Consider the following 22,518-nt stretch of genomic DNA (forward strand, 5'->3'; position numbering starts at 1 on the left):
TATCATTTAGTTTACATCATAGATGGCTCTCATCTCATCTAGGCATTTTTGATGGAAAAGCAGGCAAACAGTTCGGAATGAGATACTCAACAATGTGGACTCGTCCTGTACTTCTGCGAGCGCGGAAGTGCCAAAAAAATACAATAAAAGTACGACGTACATCAATGCTTCCAAAGTCAGCCACAAAATGCACGCAGCCGATAAATCTAGTAAATGAATTCCAAGATCACCCAAGCGGTCTAAAAAAAAAAACCACGATAGAATAAAAATTAGAATAAAAGAAGACAAAGAACTTGGATGAGGTGAAGAGGTCTGGTAGTGAAAGTAAGAATCAAAAAAGGGTATAGGCATCAAGAAGTCGGAGGAATCATCACAAAGCCCGGGATCGTCGAAGAAAGTAAACAAGGTATATCAGAAAAATATATAAGAAAAAAAAAGGGTGGGCGTAAAAAAAATACCCAAAGATACAGAGACATGAGAGAATAGGAATCGAGAGCCCATCGTTCTAGATGGAAGGTGCAAATATGGAGAAGATCCGGTCCGCACCATGGTTGACCGCGATCCTCAAGGACTTATCGCGTAATCTAGACGCGTCTCCCGCCAGTCCACGGAACACCTTATTTGGAGAACGGTATTTAAACCAGAATAAAGCCTGCGAGAGCCATGACACCGGCAGCCAAGCCGGCGGGAAGCTGGTGGGAGATAGCACCATTGATCCCGACGGAAGAAGAGGCGGCGGCAGAGGTAGCGGCGGCAGCGGCAGTTTGGGTGTTCTGCTCGACGACAGTAGAGGTCGTCTGCTTGATCAAGGGAGTGGAGCTGGGGGCACGAGTGAAGGACACACTCGAGGAGACCGGAGTGCTGGACGGGGTGACAGTCGAGCACGGGGTCGAGGTGGGAGTCGGGGTCGAGCTAGACGGAGTGTAGCCCGAGGGCACCAGAGTCAACGTCTTGGTCACTGTGGGCGTGACCGCAGAAGCTGCCTCAGCAGCAAAAGCCACAGGGGCCAGGGCCGAAGCGAGCAGGAGGAGAGTCTTGGTGAACTGCATGATGTTGATATGTTGTGATTGTTGTTGTTTCAAGTAGATGGGATTGCGGGGAGTTGGACGTGCGGGACGATAAAGAGTGAATGGAGCTGGTAGAAAAGAATGTGACAGCCCGTGTCTGGGAGATTTTTGGTTTCAAACGAATGACACTGTACGAACGACAGGAAGGACAGAGAGACGGAGGGATGGAGAGCGAGGAGAGAGGAAGCGGTTGAGAGGAATGAAAAGGACGAGGAAATGAAGCCCAGTTTAGGGGCGGAACTAGGCCGAGTCGGGATTAGCGGGCGACGTAACGCCCAGCGACCGCAGGAATGCGACCCGTGGGTCGTTAACTATGCCACTGTATAGAGGCGAGGAGGGATATGATAGATCATGGAGAAGGCTACAGCTGGAAACGAAGAAAGAATGAGACGGAAAATCAGGAACAGGTGTCTGCCATAGACTCAGTACAGTCAGATCCGGCTTCTCGCCAAGTCTCGTTGTTACGCTCACGGCTCTACACAAGGGGAATTCGATGCTGCGGATGACGGGTACGGAATTTACTCCACGTATCTACCAGATTGCGGGCAACTCGAGTGGGGGCGGACCAGACGAACGGTTTAATGACCTTCGTGTAATCAAAATGAGCACTCTCCACGCATAAAATTCAAAAGCAGAGTCTGCAGAGGTGGCCATACGAATAATTTATTGGCACTCGGAACGAGTGTTGATCCAGGTTAGTAATATTATAGTGAATGATGATCATGCCAGTATTCCTTCGCAACGACAGGAAGCAAAGAAAAAAAGGGGGTAGGGGGAAAGAGGGGTATCAGAACAGAAGAGAATACGCAGAATCAGCCATCCCAGATCGTATCGTCATGAGTATTGATGAATGCCCAAAGGCTCGTCCGAGAGAAGCTGAGGCGGAACACGCGACTCGGCAGAGGCAGTCACGCCAAGGAGCAAAAATTCGTCAAAGGGAGCAAAAGGAATCCCCCCAGCTAGCGAGAGGGGAAAGAAGAGGAGGAACAAAAGGAGACTTTTAGCGGTGGAGGCTCCAAGCCAAAGTGGGGGGGGGGTACCAAAAACCACCACACGCATTAAGGAGCTTTTGGTTCGTCGCGTCGGAAGTTCAAGGAACTGTCGGAGGGTCTCGTTGGCCGGAGATGGGAAAAAGCGGTTAGATGGTAAAGACGGTGACCGCCACCACGGCGACCATCACCCAGTATCCACTGGCGTTCAGGAGAGTGATGAAGGCCGGGGCGCCTGAGGTCGTGCCATCGTCGACGGTAGTGCCATTGGCCAGGGTTCCGTTGATATACATCTTCTCGGTGCCATTGACTGTGACAACGCGCACGTTGCTGGTGTTGCGCGGCTGTGTGCCATTCAAGAGGGAGGTGTAGTAGGTGCTGTTGTTGTTGTCGTCACAGCCACACTCCTGGTACTCTTCACACAGACAGGTCACCGGGATGGACTCGTTTTTGTTATCGTGGGCGTAGTAATAGGGGTGGCCGAACGGGTAAGCGTAAACGCTCCACAGCCACACGCCGGGGAAAAAGGCCAGCGCGGTGGCGGGCAACAGGAATGGCGTGATGCCCGAGGTGGACTTGGTGCCGGCTTGGTAGGGTGTCCGCGCTCCGCCGGCGTAGTATCTGTGATTGCCGTAGCTTGGTTTAGCGTCTGTCTTTTGGGGGCTGTAGGCGGTGGTTGCGACCTCCGAGATGGTATAGCTGGTCGACGAGCTGCCCAGGAGGAAGATCCAAGGCCAATGCGAGCCCATTGAATATTTGGAAACAAAGGAAGTGGAATCATCATCATACCTGCCGCCACCATAGGAAGGGGAGACTCCCGAGCCTCCGCTAGAACTGCCACCGCGATTGCTGGTGGAGCTACGGCTGCCACTGGACGAGCCTTGTGAGGAACCCGAGCTGCTTCCGCTGCTGGAGCTGGAGGAGCGGCCTCCGCTGCCTCCGCCACTGCTGCTGCTGCTGCTTCCGCCCCGCGAGCCGCCGCCACCACCCCGTCGTTTCTCTAAGTCAACATACTCAGATTGGGTGAAGGCTGTGTCCGCCTCTGCATCTCGTTCGATCAGCCCGGTCTCGGGAATGGAAAGTGAGGTGACGCTCGTCGAGCCGAGTAACAAGAGCGCCGTGGCCCAAGACAACTTCATGGTGAGAATCAAGCTGGGCTCCGGACGCGATGTATTGACAAGTAGACAACGTAGCAAGATGAGGGAGGAAAAGATCTAATAAATTTCGATCACCTCTCTGCTTCAAAAGGGAGGGGAAGGAAGAGATGAAACACAGGGACGGCGGGAAAATGGGACGAGATGGAAGAGAAAGAAAAGGATATGCAAGATCCAGGAACCAGAAAAGCAAAAAAACGGGGTTCACGGTCCGCGGCATAAAAGGGTCCAAGAGGGTCCAAGAGGGCTCCAAAGGGTCTTCTGCTGAATGCTTACGGGGGTTCCTATTACGCATGAACCAAACTAGTTTGCCCGTTAAAGTTTTGGGCCGAGAGCACCGCCTCCCAGAGGCGGTCCGGGCCCGAATACGAGAGGGAAGTATCAGCCTCACATCCTGACAGGACAGTGTGGTATTGGGACATTAGGGACATAAAGGACATCTTGACGTAGTGCCATAGTGAGATTTTGGCATTGGAAGGGGGCTGTGGCGCAGCCACAGCCATCTTTTATCCTTCCTCTCGTTTTCCAGGTGCATCAGGCCTGGGGCCTATTAGTCTGGATTCTCTCGACTCTCTGGGCTCTGGTCTTAAACCAGTCCATCCATGACCCGTTTGATCATGATAAAGTGTTCCATGTAGATATATCTACCTCCTGCGAAATATCTTTATGGATCTTGTATCGTTATAAAGATATCCGATCCAAAAAAAAACCAGGGGGAACAGACAGCACGGGTAGACAAGGCTCCCGCATCGCCACGCATCGCCTCACAGCCACATCAACTTCAAAGACTGCGGAGGTGAGCAGGTCCGTTCGCACTTATACCACGTTTGGGGCCACACTGGCGCCAATCAAGCATCAGCCACATTAGCCTGTTTCTCTCCTTGGCCTCCTAAACTTCCGGGAGAGAAAGATGAAAGCATGGGTCGGTCAGCAATTTCGATCGCAGTACGTGATTCGACCGGACAAGATACAAATAGTTTCTCCGGTGAGATCATTATGTCATGTCAGATGATCTTGCGGGGGAGATAAGACCATAGGGACGATGGGGTGTAGGATAGAAACGTGTATCCGTAATACAGACGATGTAGAGGAGGATAGAAGTTACGCACTATGTCAAATTGTAAAAAGAGCACTGCTGGTTGGGATACAAGCACTACTGGAACTAGAAGTTTTTTTCGAAATACAAGGAGTATAGAGGGCGAGAGAGTAATCGAACGGGTAAAAGCGAGCGCACAACGAGCACAACGAGAAGAACGAGAGCTGTGAGAACCGGATATTTAATGACTGCGCGGTCTCTAGCGCGGTCTTTCGCGCGGCAGTGGAAGAGACGACTTGGGAGTTCGTAGGCGCCGGTTCCACATGCACATCGGCTGATCCTCGGCGGTCGCCCAAAGGGGGACCTTGCGAGAGCATCTTCTCTTTCACCCCTCCGCTACTTTCGACACCGGCGCCATGGTGCGTCCGAGGGGGCTATCGAACTCCTCGTCGGTCTCCTCGGTTCCTGATCAAGACCAGGTATGCTCCTCACCCCAATCTTCTGCTGGCCACCGTCGTTAACTTCGCGCCTAGGAACTGGGGAGCATGTACGACTACCTCGCAAAGGTCATCCTACTAGGTCCGAGTGGCTCTGGGAAGTAAGTTATCCTCGCCGTGAAACATTCCGCCAACACGAAGGTCCCTTCCTCTCTCTCCCTTTAAGGAGATTCTACTCGCAGTATCCTCAGACACACGCTCCCTGACACAGAGCTAACCACTCTTCCCGGTCGACCAGGTCCTGTGTGCTACACCGATTCGTGAAGAATGAATGTACGTCTCACGCATCCCACACATCTTTGAATTTGCCTCTTCTTCCACCTGCACCCGGACACTGACCATTATTTCCATCCCCAGGGCGTGTGCTCTCCTCGCAAACCATCGGTGTCGAATTCTCCTCCCGCATCGTCAAGCTCGGCACGGGCTCGCGCCGACGGCGGATCAAGCTCCAACTCTGGGATACGGCAGGCACCGAACGCTTTCGATCCGTCTCACGTTCCTATTATCGCGGTGCCGCCGGTGCTATCCTCGTCTATGATATCTCCTCCTATGCCTCCTTTGCCGCGCTCCCGACCTTCCTGATGGATGCCCGAGCCCTCGCCTCCCCCAACTTGACCGTCTTGCTCGCCGGGAATAAGGCCGACGTGGCCGATGTGACCGCATCGTCCGATACCGACGATACCGTGCGACCCCCGCCGACCCCGTCGAGTACCTCGAGCAAGCAGTCCTCGCTGCCCTTTGACGCGGGCGGCTCGATGCGCTCGGCCAACTACTTGGGCGCGGGTACTCGGATGACCGCGACATTTGCCGAAGGTCGCGAGGTCAGTCGAGAGGATACCTCTCGCTGGGCGGCGCAGTCCAATATCCCGGTAGCTGTGGAAGTCTCTGCGCTAACGGGGGAGGGCGTGGAAGAGGTCTTCCACCGGCTGGCCCGCATCATCCTGACCAAGATCGAGCTCGGGGAGATCGATCCCGACGACCCTCAGAGTGGGATCCAGTACGGGGATGGGGGTCACTATGGCCATGGTGCCAGCGACGTTTCGAGTATCCGGAGCCGAGCCACCCTCGACGACAATGCCTTGCCCCTCCGGCCATCGCGCCGTCGCAAACCTCCGAGTCAGAACCCGGGCTGGAAGGGGGGCATGAGGGAATGGGAGGATGTGTTTCGTCTTGGTGGCTCATCATCCCGGAGAAATCGAGGATGCTGTTAAATTCATGGCGATGTTGAATAAATTCGCAATGTTGTGCTCTTGCCCGCGCTTGAGAAGATGTTGGTCTATTTTTTTTCTTTTTGTTTTGTTTTGTTTTGTTTTGTTTTATTTGCTCTTCACCTGTCCCTCGTTCCATCGCTGCACGATACCCCCTTTCCAACGTTCGTTTCATGATCATCTCCACAGATTTTGTATGCTTTTCGACCCCCGCGCACAAGCGGGATCTTCCCTTGCAAAGAACTTGCGTGTGCTATGGCTTCATCCTTTTTTGCTACATGGAATTTTTCTCTGGCCAATACAATGGTCGCACTCAATCCCATATCATATTGTTTTGGACTCCGCTTACCATCTCAAATTTCCTGAACAATAAATAATAATAATGACTGTCATAAAGAAGAAGAACAGGCCGTTTCACATCATCTGCCGGGTACCGAGAATCAGAAGCAAAAAGAAAGAAAAGAAACAGGTCACCGCGAGCTTACTCGTTGATCCCAGCAATCAGAGTCTTAATGCCCTTGCCGGCCTTGACGTCTTTGAATGCACTCTCGGCCTCCTCAAACTTGACGGTGCCGGTGATCAACTTCTTCACATCTACCTTACCCGAAGCAACCAAGCTGACAGCAAGCTTGTAGTCTCCGCTGCCGTAGCGAAAGCTACCCCTGAGGGTCAATTCCTTCGAGCATGCGGCCATGATGGGGAATTGAATCTCGCTGCGGCCCATGCCACCTTGCACATAGGTGCCTCCAGTGCGGAGGACGTGGATGCCCGTGTGGACCGAGGGCTCAGCGCCCGATGCGTCAATGGCCACATCGGCACCGGCCCCAAGGTCATTCTCCTGGCGCAACCGCTCGGCATTCTCGATCGCGGATGCCTTCGAGGGCATGAAGGTCGACGTAGTCGCATACTCCTTAGCAAAAGCCAACCGCGACTCCTGGATGTCCACTGCAATCACCTTAGATGCACCAAAGGCGGTTGCCACAGCGCAGCAGAGCAGCCCCACGGGCCCTGCCCCGAACACGACTACCGTCTGTCCCGGGCTGACTTGCGCCTGTCGGACGATGTGAACCGCCACGCCGAGGGGCTCCATCAAGGCACCCTCCTGCAGGGAGAGGTGTTCGGGCAGCTTGTAGCAGAAGTCCTCCGGGAGGACATAGTATTTGGCCAGGGTGCCGTCATAGGGCGGGGTCGCGGCAAAGGCCATGTTCTCGCACAGGTTGTACTTGCCGCTCTTGCAGGGCTCACACCGACGGCATGAAATGCCGGGTTCCATGGCCACCCGGTCGCCCACCTTCAACGTAGTGACCGCTGACCCAACCTGGCTGATCACGCCGGCCGACTCATGACCGAGTACCATGGGGTCCTTGACCACGAATTGGCCGATCGCACCATGCTCCCAATAGTGCACCTATATATGAAAGCGAGGGGAAAAGAGTCAGCGATCAAAGCGATCTGTCTCAGCATCTCCGGAGCATTTCTTCGTTTGCTCTTTACACCCACAGTTCAATGGGTCCAAGGGGAGTCACCTACATCACTACCGCAGATACCGGTGTACTTGACGTTGATCAGGACATCGTGGGGGTTTTTAAGTTGTGGCACTGGTCGGTCTTCGAACTTGACCTTGTGGATACCCTCGAGGACAAAAGAGAGATTCTATTCCGCTGCCGTTAGCCCAATTGAGCTTCCACTCTGAGGGGTGGTGCAAGGGATGGCGGGGCAGAGAAGGATGGCGGTCTGCGCTGTTCGCATTTCCTACCTGAGCTGTCGCGGTCGAAGTCATGTTGGGCAGGTTTAGCTGGCCACTATCAACCGATGAACGGTAAATGAGATAGATCAAGAAAGAGGGCAAGTGGCAAGGAAGGGGTGGAGAGGAAGAGAAATTGACAGCTGATCAAGTTATATATATGGTATTTGAGTAAATAGACACATGAACCGGCAAAAAAGAAGAGAATTGAACCGAGCTGAGCTCCCCGCAGTTTCTTTGTAACAAAATGCACGTTTCGGACGACCTTCCTGGGGTGGATCCAATTGGGAATTTAACCGCGGGGTCTGTTTACCCGGTTTTGCCTCAAGACGTGAATGGATGGAGCGAGGAGACGGAGACGAAGACGCTGTGGGCCACGAAGATGTCATGGAAACGTCCACCTGACCTGCTGAGTCAGGTGCGGTTAGTCATGATAGAGATCACGGGGCCATCACGGGATCTCTGGACTGTGATACGGTGATGAACGGATCGAGACCGTGTTAGGCCGTGCGGAATAAGGGAGGTGGGGGGTGAGAAATCCCAATCGAGCGGAGAAGCATGGATAATTGGGAGCACGGGGTATACAGAGCCAAACGAAGAATCTCTAGATCATGCAGTAGCTCCGTTCCTAGTACCTACTGTCTTACATCTCATCGATGTGTGTATCGCAGACGGTCTCATATGGGGAATTTCTCACCGTGTCAATTACACTTGGCTGGGAATTTGCAGAGGATCATTTCGATGGCTCCAGTGCCTCAAATCCCTTTCTCAATTCAAAACCGACACGATCTCAGAACCGCCAAATCTACAACGACCTCCCCAATACCCGGCGGAGAGAATCCGGGTGGTACGGAGCTTACAGAGGTCGGTCTCCGCCAAGCCCCGTGCGGAGCAGCTCTGCCGAACTTACTCTTCCCTATTCTCCGTGGTCCACGTCGACTGTCGAGCTTTTGTACTTTCGTCCGTCACCATGATTCGCCCTAATTGTACGGCCCTTCGTGGGGCCTTGCGCAGTGCTCAGTTTCGTCCATCCGCCCTCTCCCACCACGGGTTGTTCGCTGCCTCGGTCCGGTGCTATGCGAACGAGAAACAGCAGCAGTCTTTCAAGAGTCAGCTCTATGAGAGCACCCAACAGCGACTGAAGCGCGAGCGCGCGGAGCAGGAGCGCTTCTCAGAATATCAGAATCAATCCTCGGGCGGCCGCTATGCGGCGATGATGTTCGGTATGCCACGACCCTGCGAATCCATGGAGCCTTGACGAGCTTCCTTTTCTTGGGTGGGAAGGAGGGCTACTCTTCCCTTTTGATCAGTGCCATTGTCATTAACCTATGATGCTTTTGCAGCCCTGGTATTCTTTTCAACCGGCGCATACTACCTAGGATCTCTAAAACCGGCAGCTCTGCCCGTGTCTTCCACTTCCGCACTCCTCGACCTCGAGCCACCGAAGCACAATGTCTCTCAGTCCAATCTACAGGCGGCATGGTCCGACTTTGTCGATATTCTGGGCAAAGAGAACGTATCGACCTCCGTGGGAGATTTGGAAATGCATGCTGGGTCTGATTGGTCCTCCTACTCTCGCAAGGAGGACGAGAAGCCCTTCTTGATTCTCTATCCCGCAACCACGGAGGAAGTGTCTCAGATCATGAAAATATGCCATCAGCGAGTGATCCCAGTCACCCCATACTCTGGCGGCACCAGTCTGGAGGGCCATTTTGCATCGACACGAGGTGGAGTGTGCATTGATTTCCGCCGCATGAACCGGATCCTGAATCTCCATAAACGGGATCTTGACGTGGTTGTGCAGCCCGCGGTCGGATGGGAGGATCTCAATGAAGAGCTCGCCAAGGATGGGCTGTTCTTTCCCCCTGACCCAGGCCCCGGTGCCATGATTGGTGGTATGGTTGGTACTGGATGTTCGGGAACCAATGCGTATCGATATGGTACGATGAGGGAGTGGGTTCTGTCGTTGACCGTGGTTCTTGCGGACGGAACGGTCATCAAGACCCGGCAACGCCCGCGCAAGTCCAGTGCGGGCTATGACCTGACCAAATTGTTCATAGGCAGTGAAGGCACCCTCGGCCTGGTGACTGAAGCTACTCTTAAGCTTACAGTGAAGCCTCAAAGCCAGAGCGTGGCTGTCGCCAGCTTCCCCAACATTCATAATGCCGCCGAGTGCGTTACGCATGTTGTGGAGGCTGGTATTCCCGTGGCAGGAGTGGAAATCCTCGACGATGTGCAGATGAAGTGTATCAACGCCAGTGGATCAACGAGCCGCGAATGGAAAGAATCCCCGACCATTTTCTTCCGGTTCACCGGCACCCCTGCGGCCGTCAAGGAGCAGATAAGCATGGTCCAAAAGCTTGCCTCTAAAGCCTCCAGCAGGTCCTTCGAGTTTGCTCGTGGCGAGGAGGAGATGCAGGAACTGTGGAGCGCCCGGAAATCTGCTCTATGGAGTGTGATGGCGATGCGGCGAAACCCAGAGGATCGTGTTTGGACCACAGATGTTGCTGTTCCGATGAGCAGACTGCCCGACATCATTGAGGCCACGAAGGAGGACGTGACTAAGAGCGGGCTCTTGGCTGGCATGTGTGGGCATGTTGGAGATGGCAACTTCCATGGTGAGTTTATTCTAGTCCCTCTGAGTCCCTTTTTTTTTTTTTTTTTTCTTCTAGGGGTTTCTAGCAAGCAAGTCAACATGGCATGTATTTGAACTATGTTCTGACCCGATTCTAGCGATTATTCTATTCAGTGACAAGGAGAAAGAAGTGGCCGAAGGCGTAGTTCACAGGATGGTCAAGCGGGCCGTGGAGATGGAAGGCACTGTGACCGGTGAACATGGCGTTGGTCTTGTCAAGCGGGATTATCTGGCCCATGAATTGGGAGAGTCTACAGTGGATGCCATGCGTCGCGTGAGTTCGGGAAACCACACTCTATTCTACCTTGAGCACTAACATTTTCACCTCTCTAGCTGAAATTAGCTTTTGATCCCTTGCGCCTGCTCAACTGCGATAAAGTCGTACGGACAGAGCAGCCGAAGCCCGGCGAGATGAAGGAATGGTAGGTCGTTTGATATGGCATACATGCCCTGATCTCTTTCAAGACGCAGAGTCTAGGGGACTACCTAATTTGATTCCGATCCTGATCGATGGTGCCGATGGTGTCGGTGGTGTCGAGGGTGCCTTTCCTCGCTGCCAGACCGCGAGTCACCACTAGACCGGCGCTCATGACGAGGCCGACGCTCCACGATCTCAACATTGCCGCCTCCGATGCCGCCAAAGCGCTCGCCGTAGTTGTCTTCTCCGACCGGATTTCCAGGCCTTTCATACTCATTGCCACCTGCTCGTGGTGGTCCACCATAATCGGAATACTCCCTGTATCGAATATATAATTAGCACTGAAAAGCAGCGATACACAGAAAAGAAAAGAATTTTGACGTACTGTTCATATCCCGCACGGCCGTAATTCTGTTCTACATGCTCAAATTGAGGCTGAGATGACGTATAGTCGTACCGCGTCTCGGTTCGCTGGTATTCAATCTGACCTGTCTCATATGTCTCACGTCTTTCTTGGCGGTAATAAGATCCGTTTTCCTCCTGTTGATACTGACGGTGCTCTTCACGGTGATAAGCTTGCATAGGAGGAGGGTTGGGAGAAAACCCATCAGAAGGAAAGTCATTCCGAGCGGAGAAATCAGTGCGATATTCCTCGCCGCGATAATTCTGCATCGGAGGCTGGTTGGGAGGATAATCACCCGAGGGAGGGAAGTCATTGCGAGAGGGAAAATCTGCGAGATATTCCTCACGGTGATAGTCCTGCCTAGAGGGCATACTGGGAGGATAATCTTGGCGAGAATACTCGTTACGTTGATAATCATCACGAGGATCAGGTGGCCCGCCATATGAGGGCCTATCGCTTTCATGTGAATACCCTTCCTGTGGTCGAGAAGGCGCGTAGCCGTAAGTCTGTGTTTCATCGTGGTCACGGTGTTCATGCTGGCGGCGAGGGCGATCGTGCTCATCGTCACTTTCATGCTTTCGAGGCTTGGGGCTCTTCGAACGCTTAGGACTGTGCTGTCTCTTCGGACTGTGCTGTCTCTTCGGACTGTGCTGTCTCTTCGGACTATGCTGTCTTTTAGGACTTTGTCGACCAGAGGAATCACCGTTATCCAGGACCATTGAGCCCACTCCACCTACAAGGCCGCCGACGAGACCCCCTAACGCGCCTCCCCCAACAACCTGAGAGGCAATTTTTTCAAGGTTGTCGTTGCTGGACTGTTGACCGCTGTTGCCATAGCTGCCTTTGCGATGTTTTTTAGGCAGACTGAGTGGTTTTCCACATCCATGGCCACAGTCCTGGACTCCATCTTTATGGTTTCGGCCCTCACGGACGCCATTGCGGCTCAATTGGTCACGAAGCCCCTCACGTTCCCGGTCGCTCTTCTCGCTCCACCACTGTTCCACAGTGGAGAACATAATGCCTCGAATGTCAGCGGCGCCATCATCTCCATAATCCCGTAGAGCGGGATGGTGGAATACTCCAGAGATGATTCGGCTGAGGGTTCGGTCGATATCGATACTGTCGTCATCCCAACACTGCATCAGCTGAGGCACGGTCCATTTAACAACCTGAGAAGCAATACGCCCAGCTGGCTCATTGAGCACATTGGAGAAATGGTCCTTGGAGAGCATCGAGTGAGTGGGGTTTGAGGCAGAGTCATCATTGAAGACAATGTGCTGCTGCTGCCTGCTGCTCTGGATAACTTCCGAAGAACCCGTCTCAAGCTCTGACTTGGCTTGTTGAATGATAGGGAGGATATACGGCGCAAGGACCGAGAACACAAAGACCGTAATTTCGTCTTGGACTTGCTCAATCAGATCTGGTAACACGGGAATCTTCTCGATTGCCTCGTTAATTGCCTTCAAAAGCTGGTCGTGCCACTCGAGAACGGGATAGATCTGCTTTTGAACATTGTCCAAGTAGCGGGTCCATTCTTCAGGCTGGCGGGGACTGATGTTCTGACTGTTATGCCGAGCATCATCGGCCTTGGCCTTGAACTCGTCCATTTTACCAGCCTGATCGCTGCTGTCCCCAATCAACCCGCTGGGGATTTTGCTCAGCAGATCCTGCAGAAGGCTCTTCGAAGGGCCGTCATTCTCTGACTCCGTAATCACACCTTCAAGGGACTGAATTTCGGATTGTTTGGTCTTATCAGAGAACTCTCCGAGCACCGAGTGGAAAAAGTCGACTCCACCAAAAGTACCGGTCACAATAGGGTAGACATCTCCGCGGGCACCCCGAAGTTGAATCTTGGTATTGCGGCCAACGTGGGGGAAGACACCCTTTTCACCCAGCTCGATCAGACTGAGTTCTGTGTAATTTGAATGGGCAGCATAGTCCTCCAGACAGTGCAGACCGGTTCCCAACAAGCGAAGAGCCTCATGTAGGTCATCGTCATTACGTGACCGGGCGTAGCGACGTCCCAACTGGATTGAGCGGCCGAGAACACTACGGATCAAAGCCGCAGAGGTATCGATACCTAGGTTTTCGGATGCAATATAGTTTTTCAGGCCTAGCGCGATGCCCCGGTCAGCTTGGTGCCGCATGCAGGTGAGGAATTCTGTTTCCATTCACATACCGGTTTGAGGATCAATCGATAACTCGCGTTCCTCATCAATAGGCCCTCGAAGACGCCGGTCGTAACGACGGGCATCGTCACCCTCCGCATAGCCGAGCGGGTTATCGATATGTTCTGTGGGTTGGTAGCAACCCAACCGCTCTGTGGTCACTTCAAATTCACGAGTACCATACCCAAAGCTCATGAATCCCAGGACCCAGATCAGGATGCGAATCGCCTCGGCGCTGACATGTTTGACAGTACCGACATCGACGGCTTGACTATAGTCGCGAAGCCAGTTACCGAAATATACACGCTTCACATCAAGCTTGCTGAACTTCCGCCCGCCGGCGACACGAGCGAGGAATAGGCTCAATAATGTATCTTCAATATCACCATGACGCCAATTCTGACCTTCGATCCGAGAGAGAGATGCGATGTTTCCTGCCCCAAAACCATAGGCCTGGCCAGAGAAGGCGAGGATGATGAAGAGACAGAAGCACAGATTGTGCAAAGACATCCCCATGGTATCAAAGAAGAAACTTTAAAAAAAGAAGAAGAAGATGGGGAGCAGGAAGAGACGGAGAACGGAGAAGAAAAAGCAAGAACGGAGAGAGGAGGGGGAGGGAAACACTCAGCCAGTTTCAGTCCATTCTCCTCCCCCTCCCCCCGCCTCGGTTTTATTTGTCCAACCTTCCTTTCTACGATGGTGGGGTGACCATTCAAAACGCTTCTTGGCTTTGTGCTGTACAGCCCGCGTCTTCCAGCCAGCCGCGTCGATTGGCGGGCTTGGCGCGTCCTCGGTCACCTTGGCAAGTCGATCCCTTGTGATCTGGGACATTGACTTTGCAAACTGGCAACGCTGCCGGATAAGAGGTTTTCTAGAACAATGCTCTGATGAGGCGTCGAGGCCCGGCCAATAATTTGGGGAGAGCAAGAGCAGTTCGCCTCTATATCAGACCCATGGACGTCCGGCCGCGGAGGGGGGAACACCTAGGGGAGCAACAAGTTGAGCTCGGATTTGGAACTGGACGAACTCGAGTAGGAAAAGGTATGAAATGCGATCTAAACGAGCGTAACGAATCTCCAGGCTGTATGATTGAATCCATGGCAGAGGTGGCTGGAGGAGTTGGAGGAGCCATGAATAGGTATAGAACGATTCACGGCTCAGAGATGTAGTGTTTAGTCATGACTGTCACGGGGGTGTCAGTGACCTGCTCTGGAACGTGGCAGTGGCGGTCACGTACAGCGTGGATGTAGGTACCTGATGTACCTTGCCTCTCCTCCGAAGGTACTTGCGCGACGTATGTACAGTCTATATCGTGTGGTTGCGCCGGCCCGTCCGCATGCGGCCTCCCCCGATTCCCCCCGACTCCGGCTTCACCGCTCCCTTTCTTTTCTGTACTTTTGCCTGCCCCCAACTTATCCTTCCTTGATCCTTTTAACAACCCAACAAATATCAAGACTCGTGGAAATCGGTCATTGTTGGTATCTGTCGGATATGCGCCAGCGCAGCCCCCGACCCTCAGCTTCGTGATAACACCACCCCTCCCCGCGCTTACGCGCCTCCCCCTTCTCCCCGCTCAATCACCCCCCCCCCCCCCCGTGGTTTTTCAACCCGCTCAGCAGACGTGCGCAGTTCTTCAGCCCCCTCTGCTACACGCTATTCACTAGCCTGGTGCTCCGTCGGCACTCTTGGCCTCGAATCTATTTCTCGTCTCTGCGCTGAACAAGAACCGTTCCACCACCAGCGACAATCATGCGCAGCGCGAGTCGTTTCTAAGAGCCTCGTTTCTGGGAGTTTGGCGGGCGTGCAATGACCATGGCGCGCACTGATATACACTATGGCCGAGAACAGGCACTGCCGGAGTCTCGAAAGCGGATATCCACCGACTCAACATCACTGTTGCGCTCCAAGAGAAATTCTCGTACTTCGAAAGCACCAGACTCAGAAGATCGATGCGCTCCCGCCGACTCCGGGCTGGCCCCTGTCCGCTTGCCTATTGAGTCCGTACAGGAGCCCTCGCCTTTTCCAGAATTCTCTGAACAGTCATATTCTCCAGAATCTAAAGGATATGGCTCCATGCGCTCGGCGAAAGCCCCCTCGATCACAGCCCCAGGTGAATCTTACGATGGTCTCGATTATCGTTCTCAGAAGGGCAGGCCCGTGAAGCCCAAAGCCCACATCAAGCCGATGCTTCGAAAGATGTCCCGTGAGGATGCCCCTTCCGCATCTATCGATCTCTCCCGCTCTTCCACCGAACAGGAGGGACTGGGCATCTATTTGAACATGGACCGAGATCGACGTCGAAGCGAGTCGCTGACCGGCATGACGTATCGGAGAACAGCGTCCGGCTTGCATCATCGATCTACCAGCGGAACTTCCCAGTTCTCAACGGCAACTGGATCCAGTGGAGGCAAACCGGGATCGCAGTATGTCCACCCCATGCGCCCAACTCCTCGGGCATATACTCCGCCGTTGAGTCAATCATACCAAACCTCGAGCAATGATAGCGATGGGCTCGAGGATGATGAACTAGAGACCAGGACCAAAATTTTGCATGCCTCTGAGACGCACCGAAGCGTGCGCGCATCTTCTGGTCCGGTTCCCCGGCTATCGCTGCAGATTGAAGACGACTCATTTACTCGGCTATCTGGGATCTCACAGTCAAGCGTCACGGGTCGACCCTCTTTTGGTTACTCACGGGATAATGGAAGCACTCTTGACGCTGCGTCCCCTACCTCAAGAGCCTCTCTGGACTTTGTCTTCCGTTCTCGGACTAGAACCAGCACGGATCCGGTCTCCCGAGCGGCCACCATCCAAGCTGCGCGCCAGGCGTTTGAAGAAAAGGAAGCTGCCAAGACTCGCCGCTTCGAAAAGCAGCAGATCAAAGCAGAAGAACGACAGACCCGGCGGCGAGTCAAGCGCAACATGTCTGAAAGTCGAGAGTCACCGGCAACTCATTCCAGCGATGAGATATCGGAGAAGCCAGAAAACTTCAAAGCGTCTCAGCCGGCAGATCCTAAAGGTCATGAACAACATCCATCAGCTTCATGGAAATCGCAATCCAAAAGCACCTGGGTTCTTTTTATGACATGGCTACGGACCCGGGTTTTCAAATTCCGGCGAAAATTGCGAAGATGAGTTGATTTGCATTTTAGTTCTTTTTTTTGCTATATTTGGCGCGGTCGTCTCCCTGTCCATAGCTTCATCATCCACCGATCCTATGTGTCCTATTTTCTTCGTTTTGCTTTTTTGGAAATCTTTGCAGGTTCATTGGGAGGACTTTTATCCCACGCAAGATTTGGGGTGTGGCAATGGCGTCATGGATATCATGGTTGATATATTACCTGAGCACTATGTTGGACTGCGAATATGACTATCTTCTAAACTGGGTGTAGGCTATTTATTGCCCATGTGACAGCATGGTAATATCTGGAAAGTTTGAAATGTTGCTTGTAAAGGGGACAGGCGAGATTCGGCCTGAATAGGATTTTTTTTTCTCAATCATTTTGAGTCCACTTCAAGGAGAGTGATGGCATGACATCTATCATATCCTTGCAGGAATTGAGGAATAGATGCGCAATGGTCCATGAGGTTCCCGATGAAGAATGGGTCAAAGGAATGGTCTGAAAGATGTGATGGCCTTAACCTATACCCAATACAGTGACTATACTTCGGTGGTAGACACGTGACCAAACTGCGCAAGTGTCACCTCTGCCCTGCCATCGTCTTTTCCTCTGCTTCGCTACGGCGCACAGCAGCGACAACAAACGCCTGATAAGAGCTTCTCCGCTGGCATCTTAGGCTTCTTTCTCCCACCCAGGCGCGCCTCCACCGGGAGGAGCGTCAACCCCGTCATGGTTTATGACTGGGCAGGGAAGCGGGACATCTGCTTCCAGATGTACATTCAGGAAAAGAAAGCTCTGGAGGAGATCATGGAGTATATGAGAACGGCTTATCAGTTTGCCCCAAGGTAAGCTTCAGCCGATTGGATTTGATCACATTGTTTGTCGGGCTCAATAAGCTAACTCATGGTGAATCAATAGTAAGCGCGCCTTTCAGACTCAATTTAAACGATGGGGGTTCCCATCCAAACAGAATCCCGCCCATAAAAATGTTGAGCTTGTCGCCAGAGTCAAGGAGCTCTGGGAACACAACACGAATCAGCGTGACATGCTCCGCATTCTCAACGAGGAAGGTTTCATGATCAAGGAGCGGGAATTGATGCGCGTCCGTGCAAAGAACCGCTGGCTTCTGCGAGTCCCCAATGGAATGAAGACCCAGCCGAGTACGGCCACGCGGGATACACAGCCAGAGGATGAAGGTCTCCTTGCTCTTCAGCAGGAAGTATACAAACAAGATGAGGCATTTGATGGGGTCGAATCTCTTCCTCCCGAGCCCGGTACGTCCGTAACAGAGCAACCCTCATCTCCAGGATTGTCGCCAGAGGTTCTTGCGAAACGCAAGGAGCGGCTGGATCGTCTGAAGTCCGAAAGTGCAGAACGGTGGGCAGCTAGGAAACGTCGGCGCCGTACTCGGGGCTGGGCCGGGCTACCTGCTGATCCGCCAGGACCTCCTCGCTTTCCCTCGGAGACTACTATCGATGAGAGTAAGCGATATCTTAGTTTGGACAACGTGATGTACCGCCAAATTCGAGATCATTTTCAAGGAATATGCGAAGAAGCAGGCTTTATAAAGAAGACCGTCGCTGGACCTGAGAGATGGCAAGCAGCGAAGGACAGATTGATCCAGGAATCCCCACACCTTCAACAGGTTTTCAATGCCGAACCTAACCAGCGTGATGCAAAGGCTCTTGCTCTTGATGTCGTTTGTACGGACGTAACGAAACGGATGAGAACTTTGGAGAGACGGATGACCATTGCCGAAGCCAAGAATGCCCTTGGAATCAATCCGGAAGAGAGCCGCCAGATCCGGAATGCCTTCTACGATACACTCAAGGCAGATCATTTCACAAGCAAGCTCGAAGCTGGTGATGAGCACTGGCAGGAGTTAAAGACACAATGGATTTGCGACTCGGGCCTACTTCAGCGAATCCTCGAACCGGGAGCGGCAGACCCAGAACACACAACCAAGTTGAAAGCCTTGGAAGTACTATGCCGCGACGTTATGAAAAGATTACGTGACGACCAGACCAAGCGAGACCCTGCTCGTAAGAGATCCACACCCCGTGCAGATTCTCAGGATCAGGTGGCACAGAGAAGTACTCCAGTGAATACAATACTTGAAAATGGAATTAGCAACGGAATTAGCACTCTTGCGTCCCAGGCCCTCGCAAGCGCTCCAATCACCGCCAGCGAGCTTGGTGATATGCAGATCGATCCTTCTCTTCTCCAGGCGGCTAATGACATGCCCTCCTTCGCGGCAAATCCGCAGCATGAGGCTCCAAGCGCGTTTGAGTATATGGACCCGATGCTTCACCCGACGTTACTCAACACTCCTATATGGTTTCAGATCAATCTTCAAGGTCAATCCCAAGGGACTCCCACAAAAGCCTGGATGGAAAAATTGTCGACACGGTCTGTCGAAGAAATTCGACAATTAATTTCAGCTCGGTACCCCTACTCAATCCTCGACAAGATTGAGGGCGCTGATAAGGACGAAAACGGGAATGAAATATTCTTCCTGATTAACGAGGACCACGAATTAGATGCTTACTTGAACCACGTCCATGGGAGAAAGGCATTGCTTGTCCTGACACTGGGACAGATTTAAGGACAGATATCTTGAGGGGTATAGAAACAATAGACTTGTAGCCTCGGCGCATTTCTGACTTTGGCTTGTCCTTGCTGTCATCCCAATTGACTGCACCCAAAGTAGGTGTCAATGAACGAACGAGTATTATGTTTTCTGTTGTCATTCCTTTGCAAAAAACCGCCTCTCCGAGAAGTCCGGACTCGACAAGAACTAGGGGTAAGTCCAGTCAAGGCAGGCCCACCGTGGCTCAATTCTACATGATTACAAAAACTTCAATATAGTTGAGGCATTGCATAGAAGCGTGTCTACGGAATGATAAAATGATATAAGATGCTAATACCGAGGGTTCATTCTCTGAACACACGATAGCCCTGGGGCTTGCAAATATTTATTTGTGTACCTACATTGGTCCCACCTAAACGCTTGATTTTATACGCATAAAATATCGATATATATCACCCATGAACTCCAACCACAAGTAGATAGATTGACATCTAGCTGGAGCCCAATGTTTGGACCACATTCCTGAAAAGCACCCCAATGGAAGGCAGGGAGAAAGAAGGTGTGTCACCAAAGACACTAGCTAGCGCCTTATTTTGAGAGGCAGAACTGTCTTCATCGATAGGGCGAGGGATAATTTGGTCATGACCCCGGTTAAAGATATTCGCCAGTCCTGTGTCAAGCTGAGTGGTGACCTCCCGAGGTTGAAGGCTCTTTTGTGACGCTTTATCGAGGCATCCAAGTCGCTGCACCGTGGCGGTGGAATCAATAATAATATAATCGCCGGAATAAGCATCGGAGAGAAGTGAAAGAGGGTTGCTGCTGAGGGATTCTTGGAAGACAAGCTCGAAAGATGGGACGTCATAGATTTGGATATTGAATCGGGCCTTGCGTCGCTTCTTGTGTGAGCTGTTCCCACCACTGGATGGCTCACGTGTGGCGACTGCAAATGACTGGACGCGAGAGTTCACAGCCACCAGTGGTTGGTGAACCGTATCAGCAGGATTGAGGGATGTCGCTAATTGAATGGGTTTGACCACATCGTCCACCGTATCCCAAACCGACACCGACCCAGTGGAAGCCACAATGAGATACCTTCCGAGGAAGTGAGAGGAATAGGGCTTTCCGAAGAAAACACCTGTCCGTCGATAATGTACAGTGCCATCCCGGGAGTTGATCAAGAGCACTAAACCATCGTCTGCTCCAGCCCCAGATGGCAGGCAGACCGCAAGAACAGAGCCATCCTCAGAAAAGGCCAGAGATGCAGCCTTCAAAGGCGAAGTCATCCCTTTGAGACTTGCAGTGAGGTCAACAAGTCCCCGGCACTTCCATGTATCCAGCTGTTGTTCAGGGCCATCAGTTTTGAGACCGCTGCGATGTCGAGCAGTTGGACACCAGAAGCGAATGAATGCATCCTCGCCCAGCGTTGCGAACTCATGGGTGCACGGACGGGCTGCTAAACCCAGCACCGTCGAGTGATGAGAGTCATTGAAGTGGGGCCCGTCAATACGCGTTACCAATTCCCAAGAATCAGCAGAGGTATTCCATTTCCAGAATTTGAGGAAGACCTCTGATCGCAAGGGAGTGGAATTTCCTTTCGACACATTGCTAGCAGTAGCTGCCACGTCTTGGGGATGAGGGCTCCAGGTATCGACAGTTGCCAACCACTTCCCATCCTGCACAATACCCATATGTCGAACATCGGGAGCGACGATCGAGGTTCCTTCTGGACTAATATTCAATGTTGTTGTGTTGGTTCGAGCCAGAGCTTGTCGAGAGATATGAGAATTCGCACGAATATCAAAAGTCTGTAGCACAGCAGAACTTGGTTGTTGGAGGGACTGGTGAGAAGCGGGAACGGTGACAAGCAGTCTTTCGGGGTGTTGGGGATGCAGCGCTGCTACGGTGCCAAAGGCTCTCTTCTGGAAAAGGTCTTTAGAGCTTCCTAGTTCGGTGGACAATTGCAGACCAGTCACGCTGGTGGAAGACTGTAGCTCTCGCGCAGACAAGACCATGACCGAATTATCCGCCAGTTTGACCACATATGAATTGCCGTTGGGCGAAACAACAACATTGCAGATTGGAGATGAGAGATGGGGCAAAAATTGCTTGCGCCCAGTATCCAGCTGCCACAGCACCAGGACGGACTCCTGTCCACCTGAGATAAGATAATTGCCTGTGAAAAATTAGTTAGAAAGCCTTTCACAAGTTTGAATGGAGGGAACCAAAGAATTTACCATCTCTGGACCATCGCACGGTATTCACGGCACTTCGATGCCAGTGCAGTTTCCTGGGAGATAGCTTCTTCTCCGCCGCCTTGTGAGTGAATAGAATGTTGAAAATATCCTGGTAGATCAAAATCGATCCACCAGTTTCTCCAATCGCCAAATCGATAGTATTAGATCCCTTGACTGGTTTGGACTCCGAGACTTGACTGGAACTCTCGCGCAAGTGGAGGCACGTTGCAGTCACTGGCAGGGAGGCTTCTCTCCAGGTATACTGGATCAACTCAGGCGAGTCAAGGTCAACGCTAGGTGTAGTGCCAATGAAAAGATGAGACCCATCACTGGCAACGATGATCCGTCCACCACACGCAGCTTTGATGGTATTGATCTGCTCACTGGTTTCGAGAGCAACCAGGGGGTTGCGTTTTTGCTCAAGGGAACTGATCAGAATTTGCCGTTTACCGTCCTTTTGTGTCACAATGGAGTATGATGCCGGGCTCTCTTTCTTTTCCACTGCTGGCAAATCAACTGCAATGGCTGAAGCGCTAGTCCCCCATCGGGCGAGTCGTTTTCCAGAATCCCAGTGCCACTTGGTCACGAGTCCGGACGTAAAAATGTACAGAACCTCAGGGTCCGCGGGACAAAGTTGATACCCGATGACATTCTGACCAGTTTCCATTTGCAGGGTACGTAGCAGGCGAGAGGTAGAGGTTGCGAAGACCTGGACTGCAGAGTCAAGTCCCACAAAAAGATATCTAAATCAGATATGAGCAACAAGCACCTTCTGGATCAGCAATAATTACAACTTACGCCTCATCTATGGTCATGACAGGGTCCAAATTACTGTAACGACCACCTACTGGACGCGAGAAGGACCAGGGTGCAGATCCCTTTCGCTTAACCATCTCTTGGAGCGCCACATTGTCGTTTGGGGCATCTTGGACGGTAGAAGACTTCGGCTTCTTCGACGTCTGCGAGTTGTTGCTCTCCGAAGTTCGACGTCGTTTGGCTCGCTCCTCGCCTAATCGCGACGATTTCTCGGCGACGTCGTTAGCCCGAGACCGTTTCTGGTGTCGTGGTGAATGATTTGGAGCCATTGTACAGGCTAGTTGAGTGGGATTGGCGTAGACCAGCAGGCTTGGCTGTTAGAAAAAAAATAAGACCCTTCAAATCAATCAGTCATGCCCGGAGTTCTCGTGCGAATGACCAAGTCAAGCTAGACAGAACGATCCGCTCAGTACCGCATCTTTTTTTTTTTCGTAGGA

General features: G+C 52.4%; 9 protein-coding genes across 9 annotated transcripts; 4 read left to right on the forward strand and 5 right to left on the reverse strand.

Moving 5' to 3' along the window:
- Positions 1 to 635: 635 nt before the first annotated feature.
- N7462_000242 (putative extracellular serine-rich protein) lies at positions 636 to 1,049 on the reverse strand (the record flags this gene model as incomplete). Its single annotated transcript, XM_057071968.1, has 1 exon — positions 636 to 1,049. The coding sequence occupies one exon, from the start codon at positions 1,047 to 1,049 to the stop codon at positions 636 to 638; it is 414 nt and encodes a 137-aa protein (XP_056938498.1).
- Positions 1,050 to 2,205: 1,156 nt separating this feature from the next.
- N7462_000243 (uncharacterized protein) lies at positions 2,206 to 2,805 on the reverse strand (the record flags this gene model as incomplete). The annotated part of the gene is made up of 1 exon (XM_057071969.1): positions 2,206 to 2,805. One exon carries the CDS (start codon positions 2,803 to 2,805, stop codon positions 2,206 to 2,208), a length of 600 nt encoding a protein of 199 aa, XP_056938499.1.
- Positions 2,806 to 4,662: 1,857 nt separating this feature from the next.
- Positions 4,663 to 5,954, forward strand: N7462_000244 (putative Ras family GTPase (Rab4b); the record flags this gene model as incomplete). The annotated part of the gene is made up of 4 exons (XM_057071970.1): positions 4,663 to 4,725; positions 4,780 to 4,844; positions 4,982 to 5,016; positions 5,101 to 5,954. The coding sequence occupies 4 exons, from the start codon at positions 4,663 to 4,665 to the stop codon at positions 5,952 to 5,954; spliced, it is 1,017 nt and encodes a 338-aa protein (XP_056938500.1).
- A 478-nt stretch (positions 5,955 to 6,432) lies between these two features.
- N7462_000245 (NAD(P)-dependent alcohol dehydrogenase) lies at positions 6,433 to 7,731 on the reverse strand (the record flags this gene model as incomplete). Its single annotated transcript, XM_057071971.1, has 3 exons — positions 6,433 to 7,359; positions 7,482 to 7,604; positions 7,708 to 7,731. The coding sequence occupies 3 exons, from the start codon at positions 7,729 to 7,731 to the stop codon at positions 6,433 to 6,435; spliced, it is 1,074 nt and encodes a 357-aa protein (XP_056938501.1).
- Positions 7,732 to 8,665: 934 nt separating this feature from the next.
- Positions 8,666 to 10,756, forward strand: N7462_000246 (FAD-binding oxidoreductase; the record flags this gene model as incomplete). The annotated part of the gene is made up of 4 exons (XM_057071972.1): positions 8,666 to 8,918; positions 9,039 to 10,313; positions 10,429 to 10,604; positions 10,664 to 10,756. The coding sequence occupies 4 exons, from the start codon at positions 8,666 to 8,668 to the stop codon at positions 10,754 to 10,756; spliced, it is 1,797 nt and encodes a 598-aa protein (XP_056938502.1).
- Positions 10,757 to 10,816: 60 nt separating this feature from the next.
- On the reverse strand, positions 10,817 to 13,835 carry N7462_000247 (Het-C domain-containing protein; the record flags this gene model as incomplete). Its single annotated transcript, XM_057071973.1, is given in 3 exon segments — positions 10,817 to 11,066; positions 11,134 to 13,312; positions 13,331 to 13,835. 3 exon segments carry the CDS (start codon positions 13,833 to 13,835, stop codon positions 10,817 to 10,819), a joined length of 2,934 nt encoding a protein of 977 aa, XP_056938503.1.
- Positions 13,836 to 15,125: 1,290 nt separating this feature from the next.
- Positions 15,126 to 16,454, forward strand: N7462_000248 (uncharacterized protein; the record flags this gene model as incomplete). Its single annotated transcript, XM_057071974.1, has 1 exon — positions 15,126 to 16,454. The coding sequence occupies one exon, from the start codon at positions 15,126 to 15,128 to the stop codon at positions 16,452 to 16,454; it is 1,329 nt and encodes a 442-aa protein (XP_056938504.1).
- A 716-nt stretch (positions 16,455 to 17,170) lies between these two features.
- On the forward strand, positions 17,171 to 19,046 carry N7462_000249 (Clr5 domain-containing protein; the record flags this gene model as incomplete). The annotated part of the gene is made up of 2 exons (XM_057071975.1): positions 17,171 to 17,286; positions 17,360 to 19,046. 2 exons carry the CDS (start codon positions 17,171 to 17,173, stop codon positions 19,044 to 19,046), a joined length of 1,803 nt encoding a protein of 600 aa, XP_056938505.1.
- Positions 19,047 to 19,522: 476 nt separating this feature from the next.
- On the reverse strand, positions 19,523 to 22,350 carry N7462_000250 (WD repeat protein; the record flags this gene model as incomplete). The annotated part of the gene is made up of 3 exons (XM_057071976.1): positions 19,523 to 21,204; positions 21,266 to 22,008; positions 22,064 to 22,350. The coding sequence occupies 3 exons, from the start codon at positions 22,348 to 22,350 to the stop codon at positions 19,523 to 19,525; spliced, it is 2,712 nt and encodes a 903-aa protein (XP_056938506.1).
- Between the last annotated feature and the right edge of the window lie 168 nt (positions 22,351 to 22,518).

This window comes from Penicillium macrosclerotiorum (genome assembly GCF_028827735.1).
Source record: "Penicillium macrosclerotiorum strain IBT 26536 chromosome Unknown utg000001l_segment0_segment0, whole genome shotgun sequence".
Taxonomy (NCBI): Eukaryota; Fungi; Ascomycota; class Eurotiomycetes; order Eurotiales; family Aspergillaceae; genus Penicillium; species Penicillium macrosclerotiorum.